The 22,151-nt window shown below is 45.3% G+C and overlaps 2 protein-coding genes across 2 annotated transcripts in view; one reads left to right on the top strand and one right to left on the bottom strand.

Annotated features, from left to right (window-relative positions):
• Nucleotides 1–2,164: 2,164 nt before the first annotated feature.
• LOC310906216 (somatotropin-like) lies at nucleotides 2,165–6,690 on the top strand (the record flags this gene model as incomplete). The annotated part of the gene is made up of 5 exons (XM_083855276.1): nucleotides 2,165–2,219; nucleotides 2,418–2,581; nucleotides 3,245–3,361; nucleotides 3,746–3,907; nucleotides 6,490–6,690. 5 exons carry the CDS (start codon nucleotides 2,165–2,167, stop codon nucleotides 6,688–6,690), a joined length of 699 nt encoding a protein of 232 aa, XP_083711402.1.
• A 10,947-nt stretch (nucleotides 6,691–17,637) lies between these two features.
• Nucleotides 17,638–22,151, bottom strand: part of MAP6 (microtubule associated protein 6) — a 44,605-nt gene continuing 40,091 nt past the window's right edge. Inside the window, exon 4 of the mRNA XM_083854454.1 lies at nucleotides 17,638–17,770. Coding sequence (XP_083710580.1) covers nucleotides 17,701–17,770 — 70 coding nt within the window. The 3' untranslated portion in view covers nucleotides 17,638–17,700. The remainder of the gene's footprint in view (nucleotides 17,771–22,151) is intronic.

The following is a 22,151-nucleotide window of genomic DNA, read 5'->3' as shown; positions in this document are numbered from 1 at the left end:
CACATCTCCACCCCAGGGGCTTTTCAGAACAGACTATGCTCTCCACAGCATGATTATTAACCACCTCTCCACCTTCTGCTCCAGCTGCCCCAGGGATGATGCTGCCTCTTGGAAATTGGACCCACACTGGGAGGAATGGCAAATACAGGGTCTGAGGGAGGCATGGCAAACAAAGGGTATGGGGAAGACAAATCACCACTTGACCAAAAGAAACAGACCCTGAACTCCCAACCAAAGTTCAAACCAGAGTTGGTTTGGAGTAATCAGTGCCTTATGAGGAATAAAAGGCCTTTAAGAGCCCCCCTGTAGTTGCCCATCCAAGGTTCTGTTTCATTTTGCTCAAAAGAAAGTGTATGCTTAGGCATTTCCTCTTCAAGGCCAGGTTGCACTGGACTTGGAGCAATCTGGTCTAGTGGAAGATGTGCCATGGCAGGGGCTTGGAACAAGATGAGGTTAAGGTCCCTTCCAACTCAAACCATCTCATTATTCTATGATTCTCTTCCCCATCTTCTCTTCCCTAGCTCTTCTACCTCCTTTCCACAGCAGCCCTCTGCCTAATCTGTTTAGGAACAGGAAAATATTAATAACCAGATCTTCTTACAGACTGAGAATGAGAGAAACCTCCCAGAGCTCTGGCACTTGGATTTGCAGTGGGCAGGCTGGAACCCAAACAAGTGCCTAGGCATGGCAGCTCTTTGTCAAACCCACAGTAAACCAGCTCAGCAATACTATTTACTGAATATTTTATATTTTGGTAGAAATTTAAAGAAATGGGATTAATCTGACAACATCCATCCATCTCTATCCCCACCAACAGTAATGGGGAAAACATCATAGAATCACAGAATTGTTTAGGTTGGAAAGCCCTCTGAGATCACAGAGTCAAACTGCTCTCCCAGCACTGTCAAGCCCACCATTAACCTTAGTCTCCAAGTATCACATCAACAAAGCTTCCAAGTCCCACCAGGAATGGGGATTCCACCACTGCCCAGGGCAGCCTGTGCCAGGGCTGTACAACCCTTTTGAGGAAGTAATTTTCTCTCATATCCAACCTAAACCTCCCCTGGCACAACTTGCCATTTGCTTTTAGTCAGAAATCTCCCAAACTCCCAAAAGGTCAGTCAGGCCTGTGAACTGTGAGCCAAGGCTGCAGAGCCAGACAGGAAAAACAGGTGGACAAAGCAAATTCCACCTAAAAGTATTGATGTGACTTGGGATGGGTATTCCAATGATCAGGAAACTTCTACTTGAAATAAATTGCAGGATATGGCGAAATCATTGAGCACTGATTTTATCCCGAGGCAAACAACCTTCCCAACTTGTACATTTGTGTATAAATGACTACAATGAGGCAGCACAACTGTGACACATCTGTGCATTTATGCACGGAGAAGATGCAGAGTTGTTGTGATCATAGACACACAGATCCATTTTAAACAGACACCCTGCTATATAAAGGGTGGCTCAATAGTTCCCATTGCCAGATGAAAGGAGGAAATATTCACTGTCAAGCCACACCTGAGCAACTCACCAGGCAGAAATGGCTCCAGGTACTTTTTATTACAGTTTTAAAGGATTTGTCAGTGCTGCCATGTGTATAGGGTGAGAGGAGATGATGATGGGGTGGTATGTGGTGGGATACACACAGTCTGTGACAACCCTAACTTAAAGTATAAGTAAAGTATAAGCAATTTATAACCAATGAAAAAGAATACCTTTCCCTGCAATGTGACTAATTCATGAATTAATCTTTAGCCTAAACAGGCCAAGTCCTACAGGCTCCAGGGCATTTCTCCTCCAAGAGGTATTTGTCTGAGATTAAATTTGTGGTCTTTGCTGCAGACAGAACTAGTGTGAGTCAGATGTCACAGGCTGAAAACATTTAGGGTTGACAAAGATCACCAAATTCTGCAGTCATACCCCAGAGCACAGGTAATGTCACCATCTCTCCCCTCAGTGAGACAGACATCACATCGGCAGTATAGCATAAACCATGGCCACAGTGAGGTGCTCCCAGGCCCTCACCTGGCACTCATCGTCCCCTGCTTGCTCATGTAACCAGAGTGCACCATGCTCTTTTCACATGGGCAAGGACTCATGAGAAAAGGAAAACCATGAGTGTATCAGGGAAAATCATTGGGACACTAGTTTTCATGGAGCAACCATGACTCCACCCAGGAAGACACTGCTGGTAACACTGGGAGAAGCACAAGCTCTTGGTGGGAGCAGGTCTTGGTGAAAGGGTTTCAAAGAATTTTGGAGAAGGCTAAGTTTACTCTTGGTGCCAAAAGGCACCAAGGAAGATGAGCCTTCACCCAGCATAGACAGAAGAGATTGGGAATTAATTCCCAGGTGCACTCCCTCCTCAACCCAGTTTCCTGATGACTGCTAACACCTTCCACTGTGCTTTGCTGCAGGGTCATTGTTCTCTCCTCTGGCCATTGCTGTGATCACTCTGGGACTGCAGTGGCCACAACAAGCTGCCACCTTCCCGGCCATACCCCTTTCCAGTCTGTTTGCCAATGCTGTGCTGAGGGCCCAGCACCTTCACCTCCTGGCTGCTGAGACATACAAGGAGTTTGTAAGTGGTGTGGCTTCTGGTCACCTTCTCCATTTTAGCTTGATGGCTTTAGGACTGTGTAACAGACACCTTTCAACTATTTGTGTCTCCTTTGTCCTCTTTAGATGAGGAGAGAGGGTGTTAACAGAATAGTACAGGTTACGTCCCATCAGACTGGACCCTGTTTTCCCCTCTCAGCCCTCTGCCTCCTACTTGGATCCTGCACATCCCCCTTCTCAGGACTATGGCTGCACAGGATCAGCTGGGACATGGCACAGATATGTGACAGACTTTTCCTGTGTTGGTCACCTCTGGCCCTGGGAGAATCTGAGTACTTAAAACTATCTAGTTTCTTCTGCTGGGATGGGATGAGCTTCTGCAGGAGCTGGGATGAGCTGTCATTTTGGCAAGAGATGTCCTTTGGGGTCATTTACTCCTTGGAAGAACCTAGTTCAGATGTGGTTTGTGTTCACCTCAGCACCTTGGCTTAGGAAGACCTTTAGGCCCAGTAGCTATTGAGCCAAGACAATATTCCTGCTTCCTACCTGCCAACCTTGTCCAAAGGCACCATGTCTCACACTTATTTCTTACAAAGAGTAGCCATTCAGAACAGCTTGGGAAGTGTCTGAGGTCTTCTCCAGAATGTGGGCAATAGATCTGAATGTATTTGGGATGTTTCCATAGGAACGCACCTATATTCCAGAGGACCAAAGACACACAAACAAGAATACCCAGGTAGCATTTTGTTACTCGGAAACCATCCCTGCTCCCATGAAGAAGGATGATGCCCAGCAGAAATCAGTAAGTTTAAGGGGTTTTTTTCACCCTCAGGGCAAGCACATACCTGCCTGAAGAGCACAGCTGTGCTTCACTTCAGGAACATAGGGTTTTTATCTGTGAACACTAGGGTGCTTCATCCCTCTCCTCCCTTTTTGATTACTTGAACCCTGCATAAAGAAAGAAATACTTTTCTGACCTACACTATAAATCACATTCCCACACTAAGCATGATAAAAGCTATTGTCTGCATAGGTCACAGGTCTGGGTGGTGCTCTCCAGCCTGAAAATTTTGTGTCTGCTGAAGCTGTAGGAGTGGTGGCACATCTCCAGGTGTTCCAGAGGGAGCAGGACATGCTATCAAATACCCCTGCACAGCTTTGACCCTTTTCCTTGTCTTAATTTCAGGACATTGAGCTTCTTCAGTTTTCCCTGGTTCTCATCCAGTCCTGGCTGACCCCGGTGCAGTACCTAAGCAAGATGTTCACAAACAATCTGGTTTTTGGCACCTCAGACAGAGTGTATGAAAAACTAAAGGACCTGGAAGAAGGGATCCAAGCTCTGATGAGGGTAAGTTGCAGCATGTAGCATGACTGTAGAATTGCAGATCTCCCACACAAAGAGCACTCAGCCCTTGCAGATCTAAAGACCATGAGAAATCTCACCACCTTCCACTCTGAAGACCAGTGGTCTCCTTAAGACTTTGTTTACCTCTAAATGATAAGATCATGATACTGCACATTGCATTTCATCTCTAGGGAGGATAAGAAAACACAGAACAGATGTTAACACCCATCACAAAGCACTACTGATCAGGAATCCCAACAATTCACACCCAAATTCTTCCCAAACCCACTAACAAAAATATATTCAGTTGTACTAATAGCAAAATAATGTTTGCTAGGTCTCCATGCAAAATACTTTGAATTTTGGCAAATTTTGTGATGATTCGCATTTTATAAAAACATCTGTGTAGAGATGGAAGCATGTACTCTGGTGTTTCCCTCATACATTTATACAGCATCCAGGGACCTGAAAGCTGAGGGGTGATCCTCTTCAAGGAAGAACTAATCACAGATTCACACAATGGTCTGGGTTGGAAGGGACCTTAAAGCTATGATCTCGTTCCAACCCCACGCCATGGGCAGAGACACCTTCCACTACACCAGGTTGCTCCAAGCCTTGTCCAACCTGGTTTTGAACACTTCCAGGGATGGGGGAGCCACAGGTTCTCTGGACAACTCGTGCCAGGGCCTCACTATCCTCATAGGGAAGAATTTCTTCCTAATACCTGATCTAAATCTCTCCTCTTTTAGTAAAAACCATTCCCCCTTGTTCTATCTGTCCATGTAAAAAGTCACTCTTCACCTTTGCTCTAAGTCCCCTTTATAATTTGCTTTATTTTTGCTTTGTTGTTTTAAATGAAGTTGTGTATTATCTACCAGCATACCTTTTCAGTTATGTTTATTCTGTAATTAAGTTTATCTGGCAGTTCACCCCGTAGCTAGAGCTCTGAGACCTGCAGCTGTGAGAAATGAGTCTGGAATATTGTTTACATCTTCCAGCATTAAAATGACTCTGAAAGTCAGGCTCAGAGAGTAAACAGAGACCTTCTGTCCTGGCACTTCAGCAGAAGAAAGTAGGGATAGGTATCAGTACCACTTCCAGATTTCTGTGTGGGTGAGAAATTCTTTACTGAGGTGAGGGTGGTGTGAGGCCCTGGCACAGACTGCCCAGAGAAGCTGTGGCTGCCTATCCCTGAAAGCGTTCAAGGCCAGGTTAGACAGAGATTGGAGCAACCTGGTGTAGTGGAAGGTGTCCTGGCCCATGGCAGGGAGGCTTCAAATGAGGTGGTCTTTAAGGTCCCTTCCAGCCCAAACCAGTCTGTGACTTCGCAATTCTGTGATTTTGGTCCCTGTTTGGTCTGTGCTTGGGCATTAGGAAATGGTACAGACACCAGCCAAACAATCATATTTCACCCATTTATGGAACCTTTTCCTTAAACAAAACTTTCCTGTTTGTGGCAGCAGGTGCCCACAGCAGGGCAGGAGGAGTGCAGCTCTCAGCTTCAGAGGTGTATGGCTTGGGTCTGGGTTAGAGTTTGTTTGCTGGCAAAGTGGGAGAAAAAAGTGAATTATTTGCCAGGTTCTTTGTCTCCTTGACTGGAGGAGGTACAGAGAGACTCTGCAACTTTCCCTTTATTTTAAGACCCCAAAGACATACTCCTCCCTGCCTGCAGCCCTGTGCCCAGCTCCATTCTCACTGTAGCATCACCCCTGCATCACTGCTCTTCCTGCAAACACATACACTCAGAAATATGTTTGAAATATGCTTTAAGACTGGAGAAAGAAACCCTTGATCTCATTTAAAGTTCAGTGGTAACTGTGACACTGGGCCTGTGGAAGATCATAGAATCAGTGAGGTTGGAAAAGACCTCCAAGATCACCAAGTCCAAGACTGACCACTGCCTTATCAACCAGACCAGAGGACTAAGTGCCATGTCGAGCCATTCCCTGAACACCTCTAGGGACAGTGACTTAATCACCTCCCTGGGCAGTCCTTTACAATGTTTAACAATGCTTTCTGAGAAAAAATTCTTCCTGATGTCCAACCTGAAACACCTCTGGCACAGTTTGAGGTTGTGTCCTGTTGTCCTGTCACTTGTTTCCTGGGAACAGAGCCTCGTCCCCACCTGGCTCCACCCTCCTGTCAGGGAGTTATAGAGTGAGAAGGTCCACCCAGAGCCTTCTTTTCTCTAGTCTGAGCCCCTCCATCTACTTCAGCTGCTCCTGGTACTCCAGACCCTTCCCCAGCTCCATTCCCTTCTCTGGACATGCTCAAGCACCTCAATGTCTCTCTTGTCAGGAGGAGCCCATAACTGCCCCTGAGACTGGAGGTGCTCCAGCCCAGGACAGCAGGGCAATCACTGCCCTGGTCCTGCTGGAAACACCATGGCTAATGCAAGCCAGGTGCCCTTGGCTTGTTGCCCACCTCGGCACACATGGCCTTATGTTCAGCCACTGTCAACCCGTATCCTCAGGGCTGTTCACAGCCACTCTGCCCCAGCCTGGAGCACTACATGAGGTTATTGTCACCCATGCCCATTCCCAGGCCCCCACCACCTCCCCCAGTACCTCTCAATCCTCTTGCAGCACCTGCAGGACCAAAGCCCATGGGGTCCCCAGATCCTGAAAGCCACTTACGAGAAATTTGACATCCACCTGCGCAGTGAGGATGCGCTACTGCAGAACTACGGCTTGCTCTCCTGCTTCAAGAAGGACCTGCACAAGGTGGAGACCTACCTGAAGGTGATGAAGTGCCGGCGCTATGGAGAGGGGAACTGCACCATTTGACACCAGGGACAGCTCCGTTCCTGCTCCAGCCTCTTGCTGACCATGGCTTCCCTACTGTGAAAGAAAAATGGAGAATAAACCTGCTACTGCCAACATGTCTGCTTTTTGGGGTGGGACGGGATACTGTGTGGGGCTGGGAGGGAGGAGTGGCCAATGGGACAGTGTGGATTTGGGGCTTGGGATGTGGATTTGGGATTAAAGAAGCATATTTGGAGCTTGGGGGGACAGGCAAAGTAGATTTAGGGGTAGATTTGTACTGGGGAGTAGGTTTGGAACTGTGGGTAGATTTGGAGCTGGGGAGCAATTTGGGAGTAGATTTGGGGCTGAAGTATGGATTCGAGTCTGAAGACGGTGGATTTGGAACCAGGGAGTGAAGATTTTGGGCTGGAGTGAGGACTTGGTGCTGAGGGTAGATTTGACACTAGGGAGTGGATTTTAGGTTGCAAGGGATAAAGTTGGACCAAAACATGTGGAGCTGTTGTGGGTGAATTAACTTGAATGGGATGATTGTGGGTTGTTATTCTGTGGGGCTGTTTGGGCTGGGTTTGTGTTTGGAGTTTGGGTTGTGCGAACGTGCAGGTGTGGTGCTTTGTGATGAGTGACCACTGGGGCAGGGGGAGCTGAGAGAGGACTGCATGAGGGAGCTTTGGCCAGAGGAGTGACATCATGGAGGACTGGATTGGCACACCACGGCAGGCAATCATTCGATGGAGTTGCTAAATGATTGGACAGAAATGCACCATCGGGTTAGACCAATCAGAACCTGTAGACAGGAGCCAATTAGAAGAGAGATGATTTGGATCCACCTGGAGGGTATAAAAGGACTCCCTGGGGGTGTGTGGGGTCCTCTGGAGGTACTCATCACTGAAGGAATGCCCAGCACACATGATGTCTCTTTTTAATTCAAGTCTGCTTCATCGCTGGGGACCTTGGGCTATCCCAGGTCCCTGTTTCCAGTTGTTGTTTTCTTCAATAAAAAACCAGTTAACCTAATCATGGTGACTGGCTCCTTTGTTACAGAGCTGGGACTGATGGTTGGATTTAAGGCTTGAAGGAACAGAGTGCAATAAAGAATAAAGTCCAAGAGAAGGTAGATTGGGCTTGTATCTGCCAAAGAAGACTTTCCAGAGACATTTGCTTGGAAAAGATTCTGGGAAAAGGTCCTGCTATGGTTTTTATTTTTCAGTACAAAGGTGGTGAAGACCTGGTTAAGGTACTCAGAGAAGCTGGGATTGTCCCATCCCTGGAAGTGTTCACAGCCAGGTTGGACGGGGCTTGGAGCAACCTGGTCTGGTGTAAGGTGTTCTTTCTCATGGCAGGGGGGTGGAATTGGGCAATTCTTCTAAGCCAATCCATTGTAGGAGTCTATGCTATGGTTCTATGAGTATAACAGAATATCTTTGTGATGGACATTCCAACCCCAGAGCTCAGAATTAGGATGGCAGCCATGGACCTACCTCCCTTTTCAGAGGCTGCAAACGGACTCTGGAACATGCCACCTATGCTGGGTGCAAGCATTTTCCAATGCTAGTACATAGCTGTCAGGCAGAAGCCTTTCCAGCAAGAAGGGCTGACACAGGAGGAATAGTAAAAGCCCTGCTAGAGGAAATTGCACCTAAATACGTGATTTCACAGTCAATTGAATCAGCCAGAAGTGTCATTTGACAGCAAATATAGTTGATTAGCTATGTAAGTCTTTGAGGATAGAGAGATTCTTTAGGAGGCACCCAGCTGGATGGAGATGAACGCTAGATGCCATATTTTAACAAGCAGTGAATGATCAAGCAGTTGATTGTAACTGACTTTTGAGATTCCTATGTGATTTTATATTGATAATCATTTCCACTCCTATAAGGTTATCTTGTTAGCCTTAATTGTGTTATGTTTGGTACTCGAAATAAAGTTGTATGGAAGAACAGTGGTTAAATGTACTGAAATTTCTCTTTTTCCCTTTCAGAATATTAGCAGCAGTACTCAATTAAAACAAAGTGAGGGCTCTTGAAGAACACATTCAGTGCAGGTAGCTCGGTGTGCAGCTGCAGGTAGAGCTCTGGGGCAGGAACCTGGGGAAACAAAAGGCACAGGGTGACCAGACACTCAAGAGACAGAGCAGGAGCCCATGATCCCAGACTTTCACACTTAGATGTGAATGTAAAGAAGCTCAGAGTTTCCTTTGTTCAGGCCCTTGTCCACAGTCACTCTCCAGCTCTTTAGAAGCCCCTGTATGGACTGGAAGAGGCTCTAAGATCTCCCTGGAGCCTTCTCTTCTTCCCAGCTTCTTCATCCTGACCACAGCAGAGTTGCTCCAGCCCTCAGAGGATCTCTGTGGCCTTCTCTAGACTCATTCCTGCAGCTCCACATCCTTCTGATGCTGCACCCCAGAGCTGGAGGCAGCACTACATGTGGAGTCACCACAGATGGACAGAATCCTGCCCATGCTGTGGGATCAGCCCAGCATGAGGGGGTTCAGGGTGCCAACGCACACAGCTAGGGTATGTCCAGGTTTTATACACTACTTCTTCTCCATTTACACTTTATTTTTTGCCAGCCTTCCCTCCTCTCTGTTTCTAATCCAGATCTTTGCAGAAAAGAAATCTTTGCTTCAAAATTGCCTTTCTCCATAGAGAAAGAAGAGGGACAAAAACCCTCCAAGGGAACATTTCTTGTGATTTAGAGCATTATAATAACCATTTCATATTTCCAAATAGATACATAGTTTGTGGCATGAGTAGGGCCATTGCCTGTTTAAAATATTGCCTGAGGCAAAGGTTCATTTCCCAGTGCAATGTTTATAGAGCTCCTTGAACACACTGGAGATGGCACCAGCTGGTACCCCCTCATTCTGTGTTTGCTTGTCATGATTAAAATGTGGCAGAATAATTTCTCCAAAGAGATCAGCCTGCATTCAGTCACGTAGTGTTTCTGAAGCACCTGCACCCCATGTGCTGCCCAGATCCCCCTCCTGAAAACACCACAGAAGCCGATGAGCTCTTCCAAAAAGGAACTTCCTTCTGCACAGATGCACTCTTAGCTTGCTTCACACAAGCAGCAAAATGAAATCCAAGCCACATCTAACCAGGTGATTGAAGAACTCAGAGTTAAGGATTGCAACTCATATATTTTTAAGCCCATTAGTAATACAACAACATTCATCCTTCTGAATTCAAATAATTTGCCTTTTTCCTCTCTGGCTTAGTAATGAACTGTTTAAGATGTGTGTTTTCTGTGCACAGAGGAACTACAGAAATAAACCAAGATGGAAAATTCAGCCTAAGAAAATGTTGATGATATCTAGAAGCTTTTCAGAAAGAGCAAACGAGTTCTCGAATATTTTGGTTTGTAGCACAGAGAAGGATGCCTACTATCAAAACCTTCCCTGGTGTCCAGAATTAGAAACACTAAAATGCAAGGGCAAAAAGGAAATACTATATCTTGTATTATGTATAGTGGCAAAAGAGAAGAGAAAATGGAGGAAGAGAAGCTGGATGCTGCAAAAACCCCCCATAATGACCGGGGAGAAGGGAGCAAAGAAGTGCTGCAAGAGAAATGGAGGGATTCTAGAAAGGGGTTGTAGCTGTCACTAAGAATTAGTCAAACTCTCAGAAAGTCATGTTGGATACTGTATTTTACCTGCATTACAATGCAGGCAGATCAAACACACTCTTCTAATAAACAATAAAACAGCTACCAACCTTGCTTCACAGGTATCCCTAGATCACCAGGACTACAGCAGCTCTCCCATAACTATGAATTCATGAGGGTCATAAGCCTCATTTACATCTTGTGGTCCATTTTGGACCAGCTTCAGGAAATACGCAGCTCAGGAAAGGTAAGTAATGGAATCCTGAGTGGCTTTGGAATCCTGAGATGTGTGAATAAGATTTTATGGCAAAGATGGTTTGGATCTTTCTCTTTAAAGTGGTTCATCTCTGTGCTGCTTAGCTCTGAGACAAAAGTCATCAGTGAAAGTATTTCAGTGGTTCACATCTGTCCTGGCTTTGGCTGGGATAGGGATAATTTCGTTCTTAGGCTTTTGATGTTCTCCACTATAATGCAAAGTTAAGTTGGGTCCATTCCTTTCTCTTCTAATCTAAACCCCAAACATTAGCATCTTCTCAGCTCTTCCAGCCTTCTCCTTCCCCTGAATCCTGTGGCTTATTCTGCATCAAAATACTATCTGGGGATAATAACTTCCAGCCCATCTCTTCTCCATTTCCTCAACATGGAAAAGCCATTTCAGGATGGTGATTTCATTATGCATCTTTGATGTGGGATAAATTATTAAAGTAGATTCATACAAAATTAAAGACATTTTACACAGGAAAGAAGTCCTGACAGTAACCTAGATATGCCACAAAAATTGACTCCACCAGTAGGAAAACCTGCCCCTTGCCAGAGCAAAGTGGGGTAAATTATGAAAGATGCATAAGGATAGAAGGAGAAATGAAGTGACTGGAATGACAGAGCAGAAAATAAACACATCAAGGTAAAGGAAACAAAAGATGAAAGTCAGTGGAGGAAAGGGGAAGTGAATGGGGGTTAAAATAATTCAGATTAGGATTTATAAGAGCCTTGAGGAAACAAGGGAGCATAAGTCATCTAAGAATCACTGGTGGAGGGGAGGAAACCAAATAAATTCAACATCATATTAATGGAATTAAAAAAGAGCTGTTGGATATTTTGTGCCATGGAAATTGAATTGCCCCAAACCAGGCCAAGAGACATTTCTGGGACAAAGTCCAAGAAGTGGATATTTACTTTATTCAGCGCGCCGGGTGCACGGGGGATATCTCCTCCTACTACCCACACACCGGTACACAGCAGATTATAATGTATGGTTGTATTGCATGCAAATTCATTTCTTCCTTAGAAAAGGTGTGGCTATGCAAACTATTTCTTAGTACTCATGACTGTGATTAGCATATCCAAGGCACAGGTGCAGTGTGGGCCTGGTGGTCGCACTGAGGAGGGCTCAGCATCTTCCTTGGTGCTCCTTCGATGAAGGCTGGACATCCTTCTCACCATGCCCTTTTCACCTTTCTCCTCTAGGCATGCACAGTCACTTGTTAGCTGTTTCAGTTGATTTCCTCATTGATTTTAGCAAGCTTTGTCCTTCTTTCTTTTTCAAGTTTTGTTCACTATTTCTTGCCAAGTTTCATCTAGTTTCTGTATTGGCTACAGTGTATCTTATTCTTGCCCACGGATGCCTAGGCACAATGATTTTAACCCTTTCAAAATAAGGAATTGTTTTCCATAAGTAAAATAAAAAATAAATACATAAGTAATACCCTTTTGCAAACAATCCATTTGTCTGTCAATTCCTCTGAATCACCATCAGACTTTTACTTCGGTAAATCAGCAAGGAGTTAATCTAGTTCTGGGTATTTACACCTTATCAGGACAGTGAGGAACCAATTTAATTTTTATTTATGCCTCAACATTTTCCGGATTTTATGTTATAAAATTGACAAAGGGTGGGAGATTACTACATGGGCTGGGCCCTAACACGTGGCATGTGTAGGAGGTGGCTAACAGGTGTGAGGGAGGAGACTGCCAACATTGCAGACCCTTACACAGGCAACTCCTTTAGAATAAGCTCTGTCTGTGGGGGGACTTCGCCTGACAGACAACCAGGGGAGAGAAAACTTACACCACTGGGCTGCAAGACATTCTCCCAGCAGGCAAACCTCTGTTGCCCAGGGAAAATTTTTGTGAGTAGCCAAGGGTCGTCCTCAAAGGATGGGACTGTGGGAGGAGCCTTGGCACATAAAAGCTGATAAAGGCACCGTAATTGTCGCGGCTCTCGCGAGAGCTGCACAAACAGGGCGCGCACAGGCGCCACCTGCCGGTCAAATGTCGATGGTGCACCCCAGAATCCTTCGGATAACGTTCTGTCCCTGCCTCCTCTCTCTTCCTGTGTCTCTCTTTTCCCCTCTTTTGCTTGACTTTCTGTCCTTCTCTTGTGGGAAATAGAATTTAGAGTACTCCCTTACGGTAAAGCATTCAATAAAGTTCTTTGTTGGCTTACTGTAATGCAACCAGTTTGTTGAACATTTAATGAAGTTCCTTGTTAGTTCACTGTTATATTGTTACGTTTGCTGTTATGTAACCAGTGTTTGTAACCTATTAAGCTTTACATGTTCCCCAGTAGTTTCTGTACCCTTCCCCCAGTCCTTGCTTCCAACTTCTCCTGTGTCGAGAGAGGCACTTCCGCCGCTCCCATAGAGACTTGCGCACATCTACATATTCAAATGAAGGAGCTCCAACACCGAGCAGTCACCCCTAACAACGAGCCAAAACAAAACAAAGGCCCAAAACTGACTGCCCTAGAACGGGAACACATGAAGAACCTCCAGGCCCTCAGAACCCATTCCTCGGCCGCTCTCCATGAGTTGACAGTGGAGTAGGAAAGTTAGCACCCCGAGTGTCTCAAGGACAAAGGGGGAACCTTGGCTTTCTAGCCCGACCCCTTCCCAGAGACTCCCGCGAGGACGGAAGGCCCAGCTCTGCCTGCTCATCGGACAGAACTGAAGATCCCTCCTCCAGTGCGTGGTCTCGGGAGCAGTGATGGTGTGCACACGCCCCTAAGCCCCCATCCCTGGCTGTTTTCAATAAAGGCCATTTTCAAAAGGAGAAGGTCTCCTGGCCCTATTTATAACACTCTGGTCGGGACACATACCTGTCTTTATCAGTAAACAGTTATGACATGTGATAATTTGACTCGTTTGTGGTTGATTTCATGTGAGGAGTCTGTTGAAAGGAACACTCCATGGTTTCCCCTACGAGCGGAACGCAACAAGGATATAACCCATAAATCAGAAGGACAAGTTGAACAATCTCAACAGTTTTGGTCACTTTACATCACCAATGCTGCTGGCCTCAAATCCTAATTGAATCCTTTCTCACTTCTGCCCTGGTCTTTGATGGATCTGTCTGGGAGCTCTCCTTAGCCACTGAACCATTTCAGTCACTGCCTCATTAAAAAGAAATAGCCCATAAATAAGGAGCTTTCCAGCATTAAACCCTGCTCATGCTGCTGGTGAGTAAAGCATCTCCAGTGTGAACTTTACACATCTCCTTATCCCTGGGCAGGGCTGTTCCCTGAAAAATCAGCAAATGCCCTCAAAGCCGTGAGCCCTGGAGCCTACAAAGGGTGAAATCCAGCCTGAAACACTCTCCCAAGCACTTTCTTCTCCTGCTGCTTCTCTAGTGGATATGTACTCCCTGGACCAGTATTATTACTGAGCTCCTGGATGAACAGAAAACTTTGCTCCCTTGCTTCTATCTGCCTCCATTGCATTGAATTCTGAGTTTGAAATACTACTTTTCTTTCATTGCTCTAATTTCTGGTCTCCTGTATTGCTCTTATTTCAGCCTTGGCTTTTTTTTTTTTTTTTTTTTTTTTTTTTTTTTTTTTTTTTTTTTTGCTTGGGGGGATTTCCTCCTCTTCCTCAGCCTTACACATTTACACCACTGCTGACACAAACCACAGCCAGGGCGGGAATAATGTGCCACATACACCACAGATAAAAGCAGGCATGCAAAATTCAGCAGCATTGAACTGGGCTTGCTGTTGGGAGGATAATTCCTACTCTCACATGTATTACAGGATAAGATCAAGATGAACAGGTCACAAAATTAGGGAAACTCCCAGCTGTAAGGACTTTGCAATCTAAAAGGAAAACGAAGGCAGGGAATGATTTATAATACATGGGATGAGCAGTGCAGTTAGTAACTTGACTATTTTTGAGAGTAGGACGAACCTGAGGGAAACGTAATATGTAGGGAAAGAAAAGGTAATGGAACAAAAAGTATTGTACTCAGTCTGGTGGAAAAACATGTCACTATTTAAACAAATGTTACACAAATGTTTTCTTCTGCCTTGATTTAAGTCAGCATTTAAATCAACTCTACTGCTTCAAAACCTACCTCTGGGAAATTTCATCTTCTTACTTCGGACACATTTCCCTACAAATTCCACTGGTGAAACAAAAGCTGGTGGCTACGTGTTCCTGCTCTCACCTTCAGGGAACTGAAGAGGCAGACAAAATATCTATCTTTTGGTGCATATTTGGGTGTGATTTTCTGCCTCTTTAAGCCACTCCCAGAAATCAGATACTGATGGAAGAGCGAGCCTCTTTTTCTCAAGTTTTCCACTGTGGATATCTGGGTTACTGCCTATAATTGTGTATAGATAAGATCTTTGGCTAACTGGACACCAACAGCTCCAGGGAACTAGAGCAAAACCTCCTGCAGGCAACCAACATCTGGCACTCGACCTTTGGACTGGTCTCCTCTCTAATAATTGTGCAATCATGGTAATTATACACAAGAACAGTTAATTACTTAATCATGTGTAACAAGGATCCTTGAGCTGCTGAGTGAGGCGCACACTCGGTGCAATTATTCATAGGCATGTAATCTCCATCCCTTTGTAGTAAATATTTAATTAGCTACTCTTAGTTACTCTTGTCAGAGTAACTCCTCACAGGAGGGCTTATCTGTTCTGCCTGTCAGCTGGTGGGATAGCTCAGGGCATCTTCCCCCCACCACATGAATTTGCTGTTTGGTGAGATAACTCAAGCTGGACAACTGTCTGGTCATGAGTGATTTCTTGCACCATTGAGGTGGCATTCCCAGCTGACAATAAACATCTTGCCCTGAGAGTGAGATTGAAGGAAGACAAGCTCGAATTTCTGATTGAAAGACACTTCACTTTACATGCTGTAAAAGCTACACAAAACTTTCACAAAGCAGAATTTCTTCTGCACATTCCCCGGAAATGTGTGGGGCTTTTTCCTGAAGCCAGGACTACACTTTGTGGTTACTCTTCCAGACACTGAGTGACAGGACTCTATGTGTGACTGACTCATCAATTGGTGTAAATTACATTGATTCCTAATTTATACTATTTCTTTGCTAGCTATAATATAGGCATGTTTATATTGTGCACTGTTTTATGGAAATTTACTACTAGTTCTTTGTTTTAACCTGTGTAGTAAGTAACTCTCTTTAAAGACTTTTGTCTGTTAATCTTCTGTCTATTCAATCAACTACTCATTTCATAATAGACCTGACTGGCCATTCCTGAGAACTGGCAAGCCAGAGCTTTTTAGGTGCAGGTTGTCTTGAGTAAAGCGTCTGCCAAAAATCTGAACCTAAGGCAGAGCTGGTCTAAAGGCTCTCACTTGATCTATAACATGCTGTAGAAACCTAGTTGTGACAAATATTCCTCTGTATTTTATCCCTTTAACAAGGAGGCTCTTTCCAATCTTCCTGCTACCAAAGAGAACTCCTCACAATGTGAACATTAGGAAGAGGAGAAGAACAATGACGAGGACAAGAAGGATGAGAAGGAGGAGGTGGAAGAGGTGTATCATGGATTTGCATTTTCACTTTGAAATACATGAATGACTTCTTCAACGCCAAGGCAATATCCTTATGAACTTGTGAATATAACTTATGAACGCTGCAAGCCAAACCCTCTGGATTTGGAGGACTATGGAGATGCCATTCTCCATGGAGTTCTCCCCACCTCCAGTGAAGTACCTCCTTTGCATAACTCATTTGTGAAGGAAGAGTAATCTTTTGCCTAAAGTTACCACTTTAGGAAAGTAAACCTAATCTCAGCTCTAAATGTTAGAACACTTCAGCCTAAACCTAGAAATATTTATTGGAGTGTGCTGAGATTACTACCTGGCTGAAATTACAGTCAGAAATTACTCCATGCCATCTGCACAGGACAGGCTGTAGAACTGGATTGCATCTCCCATCATGGTGCTGCATCAATCCTGTAGGAATCATAAAGATTGGAAAAGACCTCCAAGATCACCAAGTCCAATCTTATGAACATATGGAACCTCACCCAGAAAACATGAACATACAGAACGACCATGAGTTGACTAAATTTTTCCTACGTTGCCAATTGTGAATAACCTCACAATTTTTCAGTAAAACATTTTTTTAGAAAATGAGAAGAAATACTAATTTGCCAGCAAGTTTTGATGTCTTTTCCAGCATTTGATAAGGACTCTAGAACACCTCCCCTAAGAAGACAGGCTGAGAAAGTTGGTGCTGTTCAGCCTAGAAAACAGAAGGTTGCCTGGACACCTCAGAACATCTTCCAGTATCTGAAGGGGCCTACAAAGAAGACGGAGAGGAACTCTGCATCGGGAAATGTAGTGATAGGACAAGGGTTCAGACTGAAAGAAGGAACATTTGGGTTAGATATCAGGAAGAAGTTCCTCCCTGTGAGGGTGGTGAGACCCTGGCACACGTTGCCCAGAGAAGCTGTGGCTGCCTCATTCCTGTAATTCAAGGCCAGGTTGGATGGAGCTTGGAGCAACCTGGTCTAGTTGAATATGTCCCTCCCCATGGCAGGGCAGTGGAACTGGATGATCTACAAGGTCCCTTCCAACCCAAACCACTCTGTTATTTGCCTTAAGTGATACCCAAATTGGCAAACAGTTGAATATTAGCAGCCTCAGAAGAAGGTCTGAAATATTCATGGCTATAGCACAGTGGCAAGGGGATCTGTCAGATGTTGCACAAGGTGTGCCTCACCTGCAATATCCAAACACAAGTTCCTGACAGTGGTTAAGAATTTATAGTGCAATAAATCTTCCAAGGATCTTTTAAGAGAGTTGTTGCTTCTATCAACTAGCATTCTGGCATAATCTCTGAAATCCAGTTGTGATACTTCCACAAGCTATGGATATGAATCTCTCTCTGTTGTCCATGTAAAATAGAGAAACTTAAAACCAGTGCTGCTTCCCACCTATGAATAAAGGGAGAATTGGACCCATTTTTTTTCTTCTGTAACTTTACTATACATAAGTCAAGGCACAGACATGCTAACTGCATCACACAATAACTTCAAAGTGCTTGAGAGACAACAGAAGTTGTCATTCAGCTCTCATAATCAGCTTTATTTTATGCCAGCCCGACAATACACATTTCATGCAGACTATACATTGGCTCCAGCTGCTGCTCAGACGGAAGTTCCTGACTTCATTTGAGTTCCTCCTGCACTAAGGTACTTGGTTCCTGGTCTGTAGCACCAGTGTTTTTTTCAAGGGTCCTGGAAGCAGAGAAAGATCATCATTGCAAAGCTATCAGAGCAATCAGCTGGCCCATAACAACAAAATGCCACCCACTTTGCCCCATGACCAATGACTCTGCAGAGTTGCAGAGTTGCAGAGTGTTCCCCAAGCAACCACACATTTGGTATGTCCTCAGGCTGGCTGGTGAGTGGTCCTGCTCCCTGCAAGGAACTGGTCCAAAACCCATGGATGTCCACAAAACCTGTGAGGGCTTGGGCTGGACTTTTTGACCAGCCCTTGGTTCAACTGACCAGGATCATGTCCACCATCAGCTACAAAAAACACTTGCCAATTGATTATAACCTGCACCAAACTAACACCTTGCTGTAAAATTGTCTCACAAAAGAAGCAGTTTGTTTCCCTCATGATGAGTGCTAACAGCCCTGTCACAGTGGAGCTGAGCTCTTGTGCTGCTCAGGAAGCACCTGGAACCTGTTAAAACAACAGGCAGGAAAGTAAGCCCAGCTAATGTACACTAACCCCAATCTGAGAGCACCCCTTTTCTCTTAGATACCCCCAGGAGACACCAGAAGGTGATGATGGCACCAGTGGATGGTGGTACTGGATGCCTGGGAAGGTAATCTTGTACCTGGATAGTCTTGGATGGCAGCACTAAAGAACAAAGGCACCCTGGAGTTAGGGTTGATGCTGCCAGTAGAAGCTCTGGGCACGTGTTGGAAGGAAGGCTGAGTTTTGAGAAAGCACAGGGGAAGGGATGGGAAAGGAAAGGAAAGGAAAGACCAGTAGGGAACAAGGGAATCAGTCTTCATTAGGAAGGAGGAGGATCTCTGGGGATGAGAAGAGACATGGATGGATGGGAATGGGTATGTGAGGGTGCAGAAAGGCAGAAAGCAGTTGATGAGAAACCTGCTAAGATTTAAAATGGGCAGCTTTACATGGTGGTTGCATCAAGGGACTGTGGAGATCCCCATTTATCCCCCAGTCCTGCATAATTTTTGTGCAAGGAATGGTTCCAGGTTAGAGGAGAGAAGGAGGACCTAACACCATGGAGTGTCTGGTTACAATTTTCTTGGTCTATGAAATCAGCCCAAGCCACACCCAAGAAAAACAATTTCTGTATGAGAAGCTCATGAGGCAGGACCATGTGAAGAGCCCTGGCAGGACAGCTCTCTCTCAAATACTCACCCTCACCTTGCCCTTTTTGCTTACTGCAAAGAGGCATTTGCTGCCAGAAGCTGTTGGCAGAGGTTGGTAGGAAACCTGGTGACCTCTTTCAGCCCAGTAGTTCCTATGGGAATGAGGTGAGCCCAGCACCATAAATCAAAAGATTAGGGGGAAAATGCACAGCAGCTTCTCTTTGGAAAGATGTCCCACTGTCAGTGTAGACCAGGTCCACACTGCAGATGCACAGGTATCTGCTAGGACAGGACCCATTGCCTGGTCTCTGGAGAAGGCTGGAGATGCCTGCACATCCTTGACAGTGAAAATGGTGCCCAAAGGCACATGCACTTGCAGTTTGAAGGCCATCAGCAACTACTCCAGATACCAAGCACATCTTCACATCTCATATAGTGAGGGAGGATGCAGGAACTATGGGGCATGATCCCAGGTTGTCTTGTGCCAGTGTGTGCATGATGATCCAGGTGGGTCAACACTAGAGCCATTCCACTTCTTCCTTGGTATCCAACCCTGCTCTTGCTGCTACCCTGCATTTCAGAGGAGAGCTTTGAAAGCAAAATATCATCTCTCCCTGAAGCACGTGAACTATTTTCAATCCACAATCTTGAGCCCTTGCTAGAATTAACAGGGGAATTCCTCGATCTCAGAATCACCAGGGGAATTCCTCCATCTCAACAGGGTGGTCCCTCTCTGTTGAGACAGTCAAAAAGCTGGTGTCTGCAGTGTATGTTCTTCCTTTTAATCTACTGGCTTATTTCCCATGACTGTGTGCATCCTTCAGCCATGGATTTCAAGCCTGAGGAGGAATCTCATCCCCTGGTTTCCTCTTTGTTTATGTGATTGTCCATCCAAACCTGTTTTAAACTGGAAGAAGTGTGAGGGGTAGGTAATTACATTATTTTCCCCTGAGTTGGTATTCACAGCAGAGAACAACCGTGGCTGTTCTCTGCAGGGACTGCACAGCGAGGTCTAGCTCTAGCTACCAGACCTGTGAAGAGTGAGCTGGCAGTGTGCAAATTGGAGAGTTGAAAGGAAAGCTTGATCCTAAAACATAACAAGCTCCAACACACATTTATGAAGGATCTTTGTTTAAGCCAAGAGAAAAAGGAGTTTGGAGATCTTTGCCCTCATGAGGGCTGCTGATAGCAAATTGTAGGGTTAATTTTGAGAGAAGGTGAGAATGTAGAAGACATGAATTGGAGGCGACAGATTTCTCTTCCCATTATGTCTGAGAGAGGTGCAGAAAGAGCAGGGGTTTGTTTCCCAGAGGCAGCACAAGGTGTCTGGAAATAATGAGGGGTGTTCATGGGCCACCATGAGCACACATGGCGCCATCTTCTCTTTGTTTGTCCTGGTATAGTCACATAGAGCTGAGATTTTGTTACTTGGGGTCTAAACTTGCCTCTGACAGCTCCAGCAATATTATCCTGTTCCTCAGAGATGTGGAGGACCTGCTCACATCTCATCCCTGTTCCTCTATGAATTCACATCTTGATGTTTTGGTGGCCTCGTATCAAAATGAGCTGATGATTGTATTCTCTTCTGCAAAATTACTTTAATTTAAAGCAGTTTAGCTACTTAGGAGCTGTTATGAGTCTGTAAAGGCACACAGAAAATTAAAAGTTGCCTTTAAGAGAAATAGAGGCAGCAGGAATCACCCAGAAACAGCAAGCAGCCTCAGGCACAAAACTTTGATGCTGAAGGAGCATTTTAAAGAAAAAAAAACATGCAAAGTCTGTCCTTTCTCTCACAGAGAATTCAGGCTGTCTGTGGAGGAACCACTTTTTGGTTAGTACCCTTATCCAGGACACTGGAAGGTTCATGTTCCTCAGAAGACAGAAACTCATTGATTTTTGGGCAAATGCAATTCCCAGTTAGATTATGAGTAGATTATGACAAGTTACTTCTGTCTTCTGAATGCTGTGTTGCCCTTTGTGCACTGAAGCTTGTTGTCTTTACAAAACAGCAACAAAAATACAAACATTTTTATCCTGAAAAATGGTCTTAACATGGTACTTAATTGGTCTCAGTTGCATTATTTAGAAAAGGCACATCAAGCAGTAGAGATAACTGTGGATTGTATCAGGGAAGTGCAGAATCTGAGCCTTGCTCTATACCTCAGCAACCAGAGGGATTGTTGTCCTTGCAAAGGCATGAGGTCTGGAAACATGCACCAGCTTGGGGCCAGCAAGGTCTGAAGAAGAAAATGCCTGGTTGTGAAATCTGGCTTGATGTAGGTATGGGATGAGTAACAAGGAACTCAGTCCTTTGGAGTTCAAACCAAACCAGCAGATACCAAAACAGCTCTTGTCCTAAATACTAGCCAGCCCGTAAAACTGCAGCTGAGATTTTTTCAGTGCTTTTTCAGTGCTTGGAGGAGGAGGCAGCAGCACTGTGGAACAAGACAGGTGGAAGTAAGTTCATGGTGGCACACAGGAAAGGATGCAGGATATCACCAACATCAAGGGATTGATCCTCTTTCCCAATCTTTTTTTCCAACACCTACACCAAAATCTCTGCATCCTAGAGATGTCAGACACAACCCAGCTGCAAGTCTTGCTTGTCCTAGATGGCATTTCCAGGCTCGTCACTAAGGATTTGAGCTCCCCACACATTTCTTCTCTTCTCTCTGCTCTTGCAGGCAGGACAGGACAGGAACAGGCACTGAAGGAAACCCAGGGGACTGAGCACTGCTTGATCCCTCTCCCATCCATGCCCACCAAACTACTTCAGTTTTGCTTCTTGTTAGGTCCTCAGACCTAACTCCTGCAGATGGCCCATGAAACCAGACTGGTGATCATGCTCTGAGCTCACTCAGCATGACCAGGAGTCTTCTTTGCTTTCTAGCAGGCTGGTGTCACACCACAGGCAGTGAGGGTCACTGTAAGGGTAGAGGAGCTGAGCTGCTCCTGCAACTTTCCATGTTTGTAAGGAGCACCTGGGAAGAAGCACCATCTCCATATGCACCAACAGCTCCAGCCAGCACCGACCAAACTAGCACTTGGAGGCAATCAATTAGGACAAGGAGGCAGCAAGGAGCCATCTGAGACTTGAGTCACAACTGGATGCTTGATGTACTCACATGTAGAAGGGGCAGGGACAACCCTAGTCATCGCCTGGGATGAAGGAACCAGATGTCCAGGGCACCTTCTGAGCCACAGGAAGCCTCCTGGGCATCCATCTCTGAAACATGCTAAGCCAGCTTTTGCTGATTCCCCT

This window comes from Zosterops lateralis, assembly GCF_965231275.1.
Source record: "Zosterops lateralis genome assembly, chromosome: 2".
Taxonomy (NCBI): domain Eukaryota; kingdom Metazoa; phylum Chordata; class Aves; order Passeriformes; family Zosteropidae; genus Zosterops; species Zosterops lateralis.
Note: the sequence above shows the minus strand (reverse complement) of the source record. Positions and strands in the feature narration are given on the sequence as shown.